At 35.5% G+C, this 15325-nt stretch overlaps 1 protein-coding gene across 1 annotated transcript in view; it reads left to right on the top strand.

Moving 5' to 3' along the window:
* Positions 1-11412, top strand: part of LOC128989392 (phosphatidylethanolamine-binding protein 4-like) — a 32572-nt gene extending 21160 nt beyond the window's left edge. The window contains exon 5 of the mRNA XM_054411285.1: positions 9869-11412. Coding sequence (XP_054267260.1) covers positions 9869-10116 — 248 coding nt within the window. The 3' untranslated portion in view covers positions 10117-11412. The remainder of the gene's footprint in view (positions 1-9868) is intronic.
* The last annotated feature ends 3913 nt before the right edge of the window (positions 11413-15325 follow it).

The following is a 15325-nucleotide window of genomic DNA, read 5'->3' on the forward strand; positions in this document are numbered from 1 at the left end:
AACTATTAGGTTTTTGGCGAATTTCCCATATAGGGAATAAGCTATTACCGTAGTACTTATGGTAACACCTGGACCCGGGACCGATTTAATTTTTCGTTTTGAGGTCCCTAGAGGCCAAAAAAACCATCCGTTCCAATTCATACATACAGGGTGATCAACTCTAGGAGGCCACCATTGGGAAATCGGAAACGGTAGGAATTAGAAAAAACTTTAAATGGGGGACATTCCTTTATTTTTTGTGGCAGTTAAAAATATGATTTTAGTTTTTTCATCATGTTTTTGGATAGAATATGCAATTTAAAAACTTTTTTAGCCTTGAAATTTTTTCGATAAACCCACTCGTTTAGGAGTAGAGCCTATGGAAAAATGACTTCCGGTGTACATTTTACATCATTTACCTCCTAAACGAGTAAGTTTAGAGCAAAATTGCAAAAAGTAAATTAGTCTTAGAATTGCACCTACATTCCTTAAAGACTATAAAATAAAAAGTTTTCCACTTTTCAAGTTTGCCGCCATTTTTTAAATAATATAATTCATATTTTTAATGAATTTTATGGTCTTTTTGGAATGTGGATGCAATTGTAAGACTTTTTTACTCTTCGCATTTTTGCTATAAACTTACTTGTTTAGGAGCTACATGATGTAAAATGTACACCGGAAGTCATTTTTTCATAGGCTGTACTCCTAAACGAGTGGGTTTATCGAAAAATGTCAAGGATAAAAAAGTTTTTAAATTGCCTATTCTATCCGAAAACATGATAAAATATAGGGTGTTCCATGAGAAATTTCAAATTCGGCCGCCATTTTGGAAAATGGTGGCTGAGTAAAAAAAAACTAAAATCATATTTTTAACTGTCACAAAAAATAAAGGAATGTCCCCCATTTTAGGTTTTCTCTAATTCTTACCGTTTCCGATATCCCAATGGTGGCCTCCTTGAGTTGATCACTCTGTGTAGCCTATATTTATTTATTTATATATTTTTCCCGGGGGGAACCCCAGGACCCCGGCGACCCCCCCCCCCCCAAAATATATGTCTAGGACCGCGCTTGTCTTCTTTACCTATAAAACACGTGGGACTTTCTTCACTGATCACGTAATGCGTGATTTTCTATAAAGTCTTGGAAAAATAAAAGTTAAAATAGATAGAATACAGGTGTACTGCATGTGGTTTATACACAAATATTCATCAAACTGTGTGATATTTTGTTATTGCAATGAACAATTTGAGAGTATCGTATTGTTTAAGTCGATGGAAAATCTTTGTTGATCCTGTTTTACAAGCAAACCAAAAAGATACAGTAGTCACCACTCTATGCGACATATTCTAACCAGAAAATTGTAATCGTATGATTCTATAAGCATTGGTAGGATTGCAAAGTACTACACAAACATCATTTCAAGGGTAATAACAGTCACAATTTCCGCTGACTTTAAAAGAGTCAACTAAACTATTATACTAATTGACACACAACTAAATGGAACAACTAATGGAAATTCTCACGATGTACATTCGTTCGATATAAGCATTAAATATACACGTCAGTACATACGTGTATACCCATGATATAAGCAACGGTACTTGCAATTTATTGCTTATTGTTTTTTAGAGTTGTTTTCGGACTTACTCTGTTTTCGGACTTACTCACACTCGTATAAGGTTTTCCACGTTTGTCGTTGATAATGTAGCCATGTTGCTTTGAAATGGCGACCATACAAATGTATGTATTTTAAGCCAAGTATGAATGGAGATGAGTGTGGGATGAGTGGAGCGATCTTTTTGTCCTGTTTGTGACTAAGGCCGACATAATCCTTAGACACAGCTGTTAATTAATAGTGCATACAGTCAATTAATAGCAGCAGAGGTCAAATTTGGTATCAAATTAAAGGGTTTATTCATAAAAATACATTGCCGCAAACCCAAGCTCAAACGATGATGATGATAATAACGTTAATGATGTCGCTAAAACGTATCGTTTGAAATTTAACAGCTGAAAATAAGTGAAATAGAAAAGGTTTTGGTTAAATCCATCAAATTGTAATTGGACACTAGTAATTACTAGTGCACTTATTGCTACCTCCCCCCTTCGGTTTCATGTATTCCTCTCAATCAGTTCAAACCTAGGAGGATTAAACATTAATGTTACCTAATTAATGTTAAATCCTCTTAGATTCAAACCTGAAACACCCAGATCGAAACTCGCCTGTCGTTTTTACCATCGCCTTTTTTTTAAATTTTTTTTTCAAAAAAGAAAGATTATATTGATTTACTTTGGATTTTAAAAATGTTAACGTTTTATTTTGTTAAAGATTTATGGTGATACGTAAATATTGTGGTGTAGTAAAGTATATTATATTGTAGTTAAGTGTTAAATTTTGAAATTTTAGGGTGAATCGAGATGAATCTTTTTTTTTAACATGGGTCTCTCCTACCTTAACATAAATACCAAGTTTCATAAACATCGGTTGGAAAAATGCAAAGATAAATATTTGTATGTAAAAAATACAAAATGGTGGATATCTGGTTAACGAAACGATTTCGGAAAAAATGTTATCCTTGATTTTCTGTTTATTTTGACCCAAGGAATTACTAGGTAAAGTATCCCCCGCTTATTTTTAACACCCTGTTTATGATGTATTCTTATAAGTGAAAAATGTAAGCTGGTAATACAGAAAGATGTTTTATAAATAATATGAATGTACTGGTGATCTGTATATTCATCTTTTTCTTGTTCTTAGAACTGTAAATTAAAAGTCCACTCAGCAGTCGCATCGTACGATGTAGTTCTTTCCATGCGTTGCGAAATGCTAAATTTGCCGTCCTCTTCAACCCAAGTTATCTATTGAACCACTGATTGTAAAAAATTCAAAAAAATATATTTTACGCATCACACTTTTGGCTACAACTTTGCCACAGACAAAACCTCTCTAACCTAAAAACAAAAAAAAATCTCGCATGCTAACTTTTTCATGTTATAAATCACGATTTAAAACTATTTCCCCATACATATCAATTTTTATTAATTAGATCGGTAAATAGTTTAAAGTTCCAACAAAATAGTCATCGAGTAGGACTAACCAAGAAGCTCTGTGCCAATTTTCAAAATTTTAGCACAACTTTAAGTACACCAAAACGCGAAATTATTGAAGTCATGCGTCGAGAGGACTATCGTTGTTTTTAACAGATTATACTTTTGACCTTCCGGCACTGTTGACTCAGCGAAACTGAACTTATATTTTATCTTATTTCGTTATATTAAAACTGCTGTTGCATTAGGTCAAATTCCCAATAAGTCAATTGCTTTAACATAGACCACGTTTTTAGCTCGGACTGTACTATTTGACTTACTGGGATTATTGATCTACAGACACTGCAAACATTGTAGTTTTTGACCTAGCGGCACAGGTATAAATTATTTGACCTTCCGGGACTGTTGACTTTCTGCAACGCGTCCCATTTTTAGATATTCCTTAAGAAAGAAAGAGTTGTCCATTACATTAGGCCTAATGAAAAACTAATTGTCTTTTCTAGATACATTGAAATGTCAGACATCATCGTTTCCTGCAATCGGTGTACTTCTACATTATAAAAAGAAATACAGTAACGTCTCAAACCTTTTGGAACAATATGAAAGTTATTCCTCAGCTACCAGCACTAAAAAATCTCTCAAAAGTGGAAAATTGGTCGTTAACACGTATAGTACCTTTGGAAAATATTATATGAAAGATTGGTTCAGCTAAAAGTGGTGTAAGTCATGTCGATGGTTTTGTTTGATCAAGATATAGCCTAGTCGAAATTGCAAATCATCTTCCTCTAGGACTTTCCGAAGCAGGCATAATAGTATTGATATGTTATAGTAACTGGGTAGAGAATATTAATAAACATTCCACATCTGCAAATGAAATATGTATATGAAAGATTGGTTCAGCTAAAAGTGGTGCAAGCCATGTAGGTGGTTTTGTTTGATCAAGATAAAGCCTAGTCGAAATTGCAAATCATCTTCCTCTAAGACTTTCCGAAGCAGGCATAATAGTATTGATATGATATAGTAACTGGGTAGAGAATATCAATAAACATTCCACATCTGCAAATGCATGTTTAGTAATTAAAATATTTAACACTTTAAGACAATTGACAATTATGCACTGTCACACTTCTTAGGTCGTGTAAGGAATTGCATTTAATTTATATTTAGATCTGTTTTACGAATGCTTTGGTTTTCACAATATACACCTTTATTTGCCAATATCATACAGCTATTCACTGAAACATATATGTTTTTGTAAAAGTCAGAATATTCAATACTAAAAACAGAATTACTGTATACACAAATCAGGTCAAACGTTAAAATACATTTTTTATAGTAACCAAAACAAAATGCATTTTTCTCAATGTAATTCATTTAGGCTCCATGGCAAGAAATAGTTTATTGATCAATATGAAGCAACTGTCTGATGAAGAATTGTCTGTAGCTTCATTTAAATGGTTACAACTAACAGCTGTAGGAATGTTATTATTATTTATTACCTTCTCTGCACAAATGTAAACAATCTGCAAAATGTAAACAAAATAAATGTTGAATATTTAAAGTTTTCAGAATTTTTCACCGAAACAAATATTATACTTAAACAAAATATATAAGGTACCAAATAGAAACTCTCCTGGTTATTTTGGTGGTGGAACCACACTGATCGGTAAAAGAATCACAGAGAAATTGATGAACATACATAGAAAAAAAAAACATCGCCACAGACAAATTGAGAACCTCCTCCTTTTGTTGGTAGTGGGGAAGTCGGTTAAAAATCCGTATGCACCTAATGTTTAGTTGTAGTCTCATTGTAAGTTACCTGTTTAGTTAAGTTTATAACAAATTTGGACTTGGCCTATTGTATAAATGTATATACTTAATGGCAATAAAGAGATTTGATTTGATTTGAATATGACGTAATGTTACACTTTTACTCGTGTTTTTAACATTGCTTTTCGCTACACTGCAAAGACTAATTATTTTTAGCTTGCATAACAGAGTCCGTTGTGGTTAAATAAAATGGTATCTAAAAAAAGTAAATTATAAAAATATACTTTATGTAAAAAATTTAAACAATGAAAATTCAAGGAAATAACCTTAGGTCTAAAATAATAAGCTGTTAAATTATGAACACTTTTTCCATATGATCAGATGATTCAAACCGGCAAACCTATTAATTGCTACCATAAATCCTTTAATAAAATCAAGCTTTCATAATTATTTGCAAATCTACACGGATGAAGCTTTCCAACAACCCATTAATTAATAAAGTCAGTCCAGTAGAACTTTAGCTTTAGTAGTACTGTTGGGCCTACAAATATTTTTATCCAAGAAAATTTTTTAAACAAGCCTTATCAATTCAGTTGTTGGAATTAAAATTTCACCTTGCAGTATTGTTTACATACTTTATCGTTTTCTTACTCGTTGAAGTTTTAAAGGCACTCGCCAAGGCTCGTACCTTAATTAAATAGTCTACTCGTGCCGTTAAGACAATCCGTACGTGATTGTTGTGTAAACTATTAATAAAGAATTATTATAAGAGAAGATTAAAGATAGATAGTAAAATATTTCTTTATTGCAGTTGGGAACATTTAAAAACTATAGTTCGGCCGCTTAGAAAGCGACCTCCTCCAGCATTGGTTTAGCATTAGCGCGCAGGTCGTTTTCTAATCGGCCGAACTATAGCATTCTTTAGGTTATACCTTATATTTTAAGTTCAAATTTACATTGGTTGTACAGTTTTGGTTGTTGCGTATTGAAACAAACTCATGCAGAGGGCATTGTCTATAGTGGAAAGGTGGTGTAACCAGGAAGGTCTGAGAGCCAATCCAATGAAGACTGTAATGGCACCATTTACAAGGAAGATAAATTTTGATATCGCTAGAGTACCAACTCTCTTCAGTAATCAGATCCAGGCTAAGAAGGAGTACAAGTTCAAGAATAAGGCTGGACGACAAGCTCACCTGGAACAACCATTTGGCACATATAACACAACACTCTCAGACCACACTTATGATGATGAGACGTGCTGTTGGGAAGACCTGGGGTCTAAGCCCACAGATGACTAACTAGCTATAAAATAAGGTTGCAAGACCGATGATGGTGTATTTCTCGGTGGTCTGGTGGACCATGGTAATGCAAACTACCGCTGTAAAGAGACTACAAAAGATCCAGCGAGGCATGCCTTAGCATCGCAGGAGCCATGAGAGGCACTCCAACTGGATCCCTGGAAGTAGAACTAAACCTGCCACCTCTTGACATCATTGTGAAAGGCGGGGGGCAAGGATGGCAGCCTACAGAGTAATTAGAAGTGGCAATTGGAAGTATAATGCCTCCAGTGAGCATACAAGAATTGTAGACAAGGTGTACAGAAGTGTACCTTGGAAATGTTACCAGATAGGATGGTGAAGATCACAGATCTATAATACCCCCGCCGCAGCAAACCTGCAGACTAAGCAAATTTCAACAACATTTGCAGTTACAATCTTGACCATTGTGGAGTAAGCACAGTTCGCAGCGAATTATTCCTTGGAGAAGAGGAGGAAAAGGAAATATTAATGTGCATGGTCAAAACAATTAATGAACAACCTAACTCATTGTTCATGGTATGGCAAAGAGTTTCAGCTGAGACTGAACCAGCTAATTTCAACTGATGCATCTGAGAGTACCATTGCTGCTACTTTGACTCAATCAAACCGTCCAGTCGCATTCTTCTCAAGGATACTTTCTCCAGCAGAACAAAGACATTCAAGTGTCGAAAAAGAAGCACAAGCTATTGTGGAAGCACTGCGGAAATGGCGTCACTATTTGGTTGGTAAACATTTCAAGCAGATTACTGACCAGAGGTCGGTTTCTTTTATGTTCGATAACAACCATCATGGCAAAGTGAAAAATGAAAAGATAATGAGGTGGAAACTGGAATTGTCGTGCTTTCATTATGATATTGTATATAGACCCGGTAAAGATAATATGGCTGCAGATGCCCTGACTAGAGTATGTTCTTCAATCCAAAATCAAGAAAAACTGTTGATTGATTTACATGCGAATCTATGTCACCCAGGTGTGACACGTTTGTACCACTGGGTTCGGAGTAAGAACTTGCCCTACTAGATTGATGAAATCAGACGAATAACAAACTCCTGTAATGTGTGTGCTGCTGTGAAGCCTAGATTCTTCAAACACAAAGGGATTTTGATTAAAGCCACTTCTGCATTGGAACGGCTGAATATGGATTTCAAAGGCCCGCTCCCTTCATCAAGTTAAAACCGTTACTTATTAGTAATAGTAGACGAGTTTTCACTGTTCCCTTTCACTTTCCCGTGTTCAGACATGTCATCGTCAACAGTCAAGTCGGATCTAAAAACATTATTTTCTACTTTTGGGGTTCCTAGTTACATACATTCGGACAGAGGAACATCATTTCTGAGCCAAGACTTAAAAAGCTACTTGAACTCACTCGGAATCTCAACTAGTAGAACCACTGCGTACAATCCAGCAGGTAATGGGCAAGTTGAAAGGTATAACGGCATTCTATGGAAAACAATTGAACTGGCATTGAAATCACTTAACTTAGAAATAAACCAATGGGAGACAGTTTTAGAGGATGCCCTCAGCTCAGTGAGATCATTACTTTGCACAGCCACAAATCAAACTCCTCACGAGCGTATGTTCTTACATCCACGTAGATCTGGGAACAATGGTGTTTCAGCTCCTTCATGGCTTCTCAATTCCGGCCCTGTCTACTTGAAGAGATTCAATCGTACGTCCAAATATGAGCCACTTGTTGAAGAGGTCCAACTTCTTCACGGGAATGCCGAGTATGCTCATGTTAAGTTGCCTGATGGAAGATAAACTACCGTGTCTACACATCATCTTGCTCCGGTTGGTGAGTACCAAACCGACATTGAGCAAACCGATTTTGAGAGTGATGAAAATACTCTATTAGCCACTTCTCAACCTGAACTTTAATACTTTCCTAGTCCATCATCAACACAGAATCAAGAAGATGAAATGAATACTACTGCCGAGAATTTACAACCTAGACAAGAAGCTTCTAGAGGAGAGAACCATAACACATATCCGAGAAGAAGTTTCAGAAGCAGAAGACCTCCTAATTATTTAAATGACTACGTTCATTAACATTATGGAAGAAGAATGTAGTAAAAAAACATGTGTTTGTAAACAAATCCATTATAATTCAATGTAGTATTGTTCAAGTTATTAAAAACCTTTCTAAAGGTGATCAAAGTTATTTTTCATTCATTCTTACTCTTATTACACTCAGGGTCCTAGGTTGATACGGTAATGATTATAGAATTTTAATTATTTCCTATATCCATGAATAATTGATTTTACAGTGACTTATTCCCAGTAAAATCTTATTACAGCATTTCACAAATGTTAGAACACGCTTATTATAAATCATAAACATTAACAAATGTGGTACGGTAACTGAAAGAGTCCTATACTAATGGTATTAACATCATTGTTTATGTTTATATGATCCATACCCTTCCTGTTCTAGTATTCCTGCAGTAGGCCTATTTAATATGTTTAAACCAACTGTGTGGAAATGTGAAATCAAAATTTATCTGACAGTTCTGCTTGTTTACATGTTTGTTTGTTTTTTTTTTACCATGGAGACCTATCAATATTTACTTTTAAAACTCTCACCTCAGAACTTTAAAAGCCAGCGGGGTAGAGTACTAGGTCAAAATTGAAGCAGGAATAATTCTATATGCATCCTTTTTTTGTCCAATCTAAGCCCAGTCGGTTTAGTAGTTTTTGAGTTTAGCTCATAGAAACACACAGACACAGGGCCAATTAATTGAACCGAGCCCAAGTTTGATATCCGACATTTCCGTATAGACTGTATATAATGACGTTTGAGACAGAGGTCAAAATATTCATGAGGTTACTTTTAAATCATCATTAGTTTCCCTCGACACAATAATTTTTCAACACCACTCGTTCCAATCAACGTTACAGCAGTCGATGAGTCATCGTCTATGACACAAAACCAGGGCCGATTTACCGAATAGGTATGGTTGGCACGTGCCTAGGGCGCAGGGCAATTGCCTTTTTTGTATAATTTTTGTATAAGCGGCATAATTCTGATCATCCCTAGCGGCCGTCTAGAAATCATTATTGTATCTCCCGTGGTCCTGTAGATATCGTAATCGTCTCCTACAGTCGTGAAGACATCGTAATTATTGTTTCCCGCGATTGCGACAAAATGTTAATCATATCCCTCAGCAATGTGGCGATCATCGTCGTCTTCTGCGATCGCTGCTAAATTCTTGCTATTTCCTGCGTTCCTGGTGGACATTATTATTGCCTTACGTGATCGCGGCAATATTCTGATCATACGTCGCATCGCGGCTCTGTAGATATCATTGTCTTCTGCGAAAGCGGAAAATAATGATAATCCCTCGCGGCCGTGTGTAGACATATTGTCGTCTCCCGCGGTCACGGAAACGTCACTGTTGTCATTGGTGATGGCGGTAAATTGAAAATTCCAGTTGGATATACAAAATTTACGCATAATTCCCGGCTCAAAAAAACTTAAGCATAATTCACGGATTCCCAGTTTTCCTGGTCGGTGGACACTCTGTATATATATTGCAAAGGGGCGCTACTATTAGTTATGCCTAGGACGCTGACAGGGTCAAAAACGGGCCTGCACAGACATACAGACATACTAACGCCACTTCTTCTTTATAGTAGGATAATAGTATAGATAGATATAGATTTACTAAGACTTGATGGTCAAAATCAGTTTTCTGTCCTAAATTTGTCACATAGGGTATGAAAAAGATTGCAAATACGGTTGTGACACTAGGTTACCAGGGCCCAGCGCCACCTGCAGGGACAGGCCTCCACCGCTACATGTTCTATGTCTACCACCATGTACCATCCAGTGGTAGACTGCCCATGTCCCTGACTGTAGAACAAGCTGAGAGAGAGTTCTTCAACCTAAGTGGCTACATGAGGAGAGCAGCTAGACAAGGAGTACAACTCAGAGGGCCATTGTCTGGCGTACAGTTCCGATCTGCATTTCGGATTCCTGCAGAAGAACAAATTGTTTGATATTTATTACAGTGTCATTTTGTCTAAATTCCTATAACATACTGTTAAAAAAAAATTGTGTTGCTATTATCCTGTCAGTTATTTAATAATAGTTGTAATTTAATGGTGATGCTCTTGTTACTGAGATAATTTATAGCATTAAGAAATCTTATGGTAAAATTTGTATAATAATGGCTACTTAATACAATAGAGGGTTTCTCTGCAACATCCCTTTTTCACCCACCCTACCTAACCAATTTTTACTAATTAAGTGTCATTTTAAAGCTTGTGGTCTAGCAGAGGGACGAATGGTAACTAAAAAGACAATTTTATTTTAGAGCTTTGCTAAGCTCTCCTAGTGTTTTATTTTTTTTTAGTTCACTTTCAAGGATCCAGTGATACTGCTACGGTATCTTTCTTTTAAACATCTTGATTTATACTTATGTTTCAAGTTATTTAAAGCTCTTAAATGTAAATCTTTTGGCATAATTCCCCAAAACAAACTTAATATAGTTCAAACACATTATTTAGTTATACTTAAAGAGGTTTAGGTTGTAATGAAGGAATTTGTCTACTATAAAATAATTTTAATTTTAATATACTTTAACATACATTGGCTCTAAGTAACTGTCTAAATCCTCTAACAAAACTTAGAAATATAATTTGTGGTAAAAACATTATGGACCCATAAGGTGCCTGTACAAGGATTGAAAGTGGCTAAAGCCTAAAAAAGAAAGACGATTTTCACAGGGAATTGGCTTGGCAAATAAGTCCCAGACTTAAGCCAGGGGTGGTAGTGGGAACGAGGAGTTTGCTACAAACATTTACTGACTTGGTTGAAATGAAATATTTACTATTTGAATTTGGGTTTGAGTAAATAATACAATGGAAAAAAGCTAGAGAGCCTGGGTAATTTGATAAAATAAAAAGAAAACTGAATTAACACTGTACTGCATTTCTTAGTAATCATTGAAAGAGCCGATTTGAAAACTATGGAAACATAGGAAAGTCATAGAACATCACCAAGGAGAAGAAATATAAATAATGTTTTTTTTTTATAATCGTTATTATGGACAACCTAATGCGGCTATGATTAAGGCTAATACAGTCAGGCTAATACATATTGGTGAGTCGGTGGCTCAATCGGTAGCGTCACGGACTTCGGGCCCAAGGCAGTAGTGTCGTGGGTTCGGATCCTGGTCACTGCTACTAACTTTTATCAGTACAGTTCACCTTTGTACTGTACCGGCTCACCCCTTGCTTTGCTGGATACGTTCCACGCACAGATCTGTAGTCTATGTGGACGGGCAAATGCCTAAACGCAGTCTTTACATTGACTTGGTGTTTTATTAATCATATATTTAATTAAAAGTAAGAGTACATCATGGCGCAGTCTGAAGAAGCAACGCTCCCAAGGTAATAAGTCGAGTGTGTTTTATAGGACTTAAAAATGGTGTGTAGGCCTAGTCGACCTCACATGTTCAGGATTGCAAGTTCCGTTTTAAAAATTCAATTAAGATGTCTTTTAAGCCTCCCAAGCCTCTAAATATTGATGACAATGTTTCGGTGGGACTCTCTTTAAAAATCAATTTCAATTGTTTCTAACGGCCACTGAGGCCGATGCTAAAAGTGACCATGTAAAGGTAGCTCAACTGCTGAATGCGATTGGACCTGATGCATTATCAATATTTTTCTTGTTTAAACTGGGGGAAGTGTCCACATTAAAATTAAAAGATGTTTTGAGTGCTTTTGATAAACATTTCTCCCCAAAATCTAATGTTGTCTATCAAAGATATTTGTTTCACAAGCGATCTCAGGGTCTGGGGGAGCCCTTTAATAGTTTCCTTACTGACCTTAGAAAGTTGGCTATCTACTGTGAGTTTGGGAGTGAAGAAGATAATATGATTCGTGACCGGATTGTAATGGGCATTAATGACCAGTCAACACAAGAAAGGTTCCTTCGTGAAACCGATTTAAAATTAGAAGACACAATCAAGTTTTGTAGGTTAGTTGAAGCTAGCCGAGAGCATGTTTCGAGCATTTCGAAAGACAAGGCCTTAGTTGGCCTAGAGTGTAGTCCTGTACAATCATCTAGTACATATTCCCAAGGTATAAAGACGGAGAATGTAGTCCATAGTGTGGGTCGTGGTAACTCAAGATGTCCGAACAATAATAAATTTAAAAAGTACTCTCTCACGGGTAGTAAAAGTTCGAATTTCAATAGGCCTTCAAGTGGTAACGGTAAGCAAAATTTTGATTCACAGACTAGGACTGAATATTTGTGTAAAAAATGTAACACCAAACATCAAGCAGCTCAGTGTCCAGCCTATGGTAAAACTTGTCACTTATGTCGTAAAATGAATCACTTCTCTGTAGGCTGTTTTAAAAATAAGAATAATAGGCCTAAACAAGTTAATGATGTACTGGTGTATGACGATGAAGAGTTTAGGATTGATTCCATATCTAACAATCAATGTAAACTTGCTTGGTTTGAAAACTTGTGTATTAATGGACAAAACATTAACTTTAAGCTGGATAGCGGAGCTGAAATCAACATTTTACCTAAACATGTTGTTGAACAAATTGACTCTGAGTTATTGGACTTTGTAGTCAAATCTAATGTAAAATTGGAATCTTTTGGTGGCTTTCTACTAAACACTTTTGGTTGTGCTCAGTCTAAATTGGACATATAAAAACATTACAACTAAGGAAGACTTCATAATCGTAAACAATCTCAAAAGTATCCCGATTGTTGGACTTGGGACTTGTGTTAAACTAGGTCTCATAAAAAGGGTAAATGCTGTCGAAGAGTTGACGAAGGAGAGTTTTGTTCACCAAAATGCAGATGTTTTTTCAGGATTAGGTTGTTTTAAAGGTAAGCATAGTCTTAAAGTGGTACCTAGTAACAGCAAATACGATACTAAGTAATTCCTTTTCCACTTGAGCATACTGCTGCTCGGTATATGTCATACTGCGAGAAGCGAACGAGATTGGCCTACCACATTGCATTATACAGCATCCAAGACCATTTTTACTAGCATCAGAATGGACCTCAACCGGCTTAGAACTATCCTAAGTCGTCAAAACAGGCGCTGACGTTATTGCTTCTTTTAACTTATTTACACACTCTGAGTGAACAGGCAACCAAGACCATTCAATATCTTTTTTTAACAATTCACGCAAGGGACTGGTCAAGGTAGACATGTGAGGGGTGAATTCACGAAAATAATTAAATAGGCCAAGCATGGATTGAAGTTCCTTCTTGCTAGTAGGTTCCGGCAATTCTAACACAACTTTAATATTACTTTCATCTATTTGTACACCCTCTGAGCCAAAGCATAGGCCAAAAAAATTCACCTTATTCATCTTATATTGAATTTTCTTTGGGTTGAACTTAACATTATTAGCTCTAGCCCTACCTAGTACTTCTTTTACAATAGTATCATGTTCCTCGAGGGATTCAGCTGCTACAAGCAAGTCATCAAAGTACACAGTTACTCCATTGATGTCAGAAAAAATCTGGGAATTTAGTTTCTGAAACATTTGTGGTGCTACCTTTAACCCAAAAGGAAGTCTTAAGAACCTATAGCACCCATACGGGGAACTAAAAGTACACAAGTGACTGGATTCTTCATCAAGTGCGGGTCGGTTAAGAGGGGGTCTACTGTAAAATGTTAGGCTATGTTGATTTTTAAAAATGTACTTGTTTCAATTTCACATGTTTAAGATGAATTTGTAGTAAAATGTTAGGCTATGTTGATTTTTAAAAATGTACTTGTTTCAATTTCACATGTTTAAGATGAATTTGTAGTAAAATGTTAGGCTATGTTGATTTTTAAAAATGTACTTGTTTCAATTTCACATGTTTAAGATGAATTTGTAGTAAAATGTTAGGCTATGTTGATTTTTAAAAATGTACTTGTATCAATTTCACATGTTTAAGATGAATTTGTAGTAAAATGTTAGGCTATGTTGATTTTTAAAAATGTGCTTGTTTCAATTTCACATGTTTAAGATGAATTTGTAATAAAATGTTAGGCTATGTTGATTTTTAAAAAATTTACTTATTTCAATTTCACATGTAAGATGTACTGTTTGTTTGTTTTATTAAAAGGGGAAGTGTTATGAGTTCATATTATTTCAACTATTTTGTTTTTGTAGTTGGTAGTCTTGAGTAGCGGGGATGTCTCTCTGCGTAGAGATCATCGTCCTTCTTCTTAAATTTGTACTCTAATGTATAACATCTAAAATGTAGAACATGCTGATTCAAGATGTATTAAAAAGTCTTTACATTGACTTGGTGTTTTATTAATCATATATTTAATTAAAAGTAAGAGTACATCAAATGCAAGGTTAAAAGAGGCCACCAACCTCTTTAAAAAAAAAAAAAAAAAATTGTAGAAAACACTATTTACAAGAAATGTTGATCATATCGATCTGTTTGTACATCTTGAGTATTTCTATAATATTTGAGTCAAATCTATTAAAGTCATCAGAAATTATGACTATTATTCGTTTTAAAATAACGCCTGTAAAAGCCTACTTAGCAATTTCTCGAATTCGAGCAACAGGTACACTAGTTTGTGGTAAAAACATTGCATTATGTACGTTGTTCCAGAGAAAGTAGTTTGAAGCTCCTAATAACAGGCTTCAGAAGTCCCAAAAGTTTAACTAGCTTAGGTGATTTATATATATACAAATGGATATAATCCTTAATAACTGTTACCATACTAAATGTGAATGCAAAATTCAACCTGGAGGCGAGTTAGCGTAGCGAACGAGCTAACATGAAGGCAAATGAGCGCAGCGAACGAGCTCCAACCTAAAGGTGAGTAAGCGTAGCAAACAAACTTCAACCAGAGGTGATTGAGCCATGCGAACGAGCTCAACTTGGAAATGAACGAGCATTGACATAAAACTACTTTAGGACAGGACGACGTCTGTCGAGCCAGCTAGTCCTTAATAACTGTTACCATACTAAATATGAATGCAAAAGGTCATTTTAGCCCGTAGTCACAACTGAACTTTGGTAAACACAAGTAGTAAAAAAAAAACAAAAGTATGTCTGGCAAAGCCGATGGGCAACTGCTAGTGTTTTTATAAACATGTCAAGTAGGACTTTTTATTGATGTACAATTCTGTTATACACGATTTTTATACCTTTTTGTATTAATATATGTATACAATTTCATTGTTTAGTATTTCAAGAATAAACACAAAAAAAAGTCCA

Source organism: Macrosteles quadrilineatus, unplaced genomic scaffold (genome assembly GCF_028750875.1).
Source record: "Macrosteles quadrilineatus isolate MER2022 unplaced genomic scaffold, UCM_ALF_1.0 Scaffold_1__1_contigs__length_201487025, whole genome shotgun sequence".
Classification (NCBI taxonomy): Eukaryota; Metazoa; Arthropoda; class Insecta; order Hemiptera; family Cicadellidae; genus Macrosteles; species Macrosteles quadrilineatus.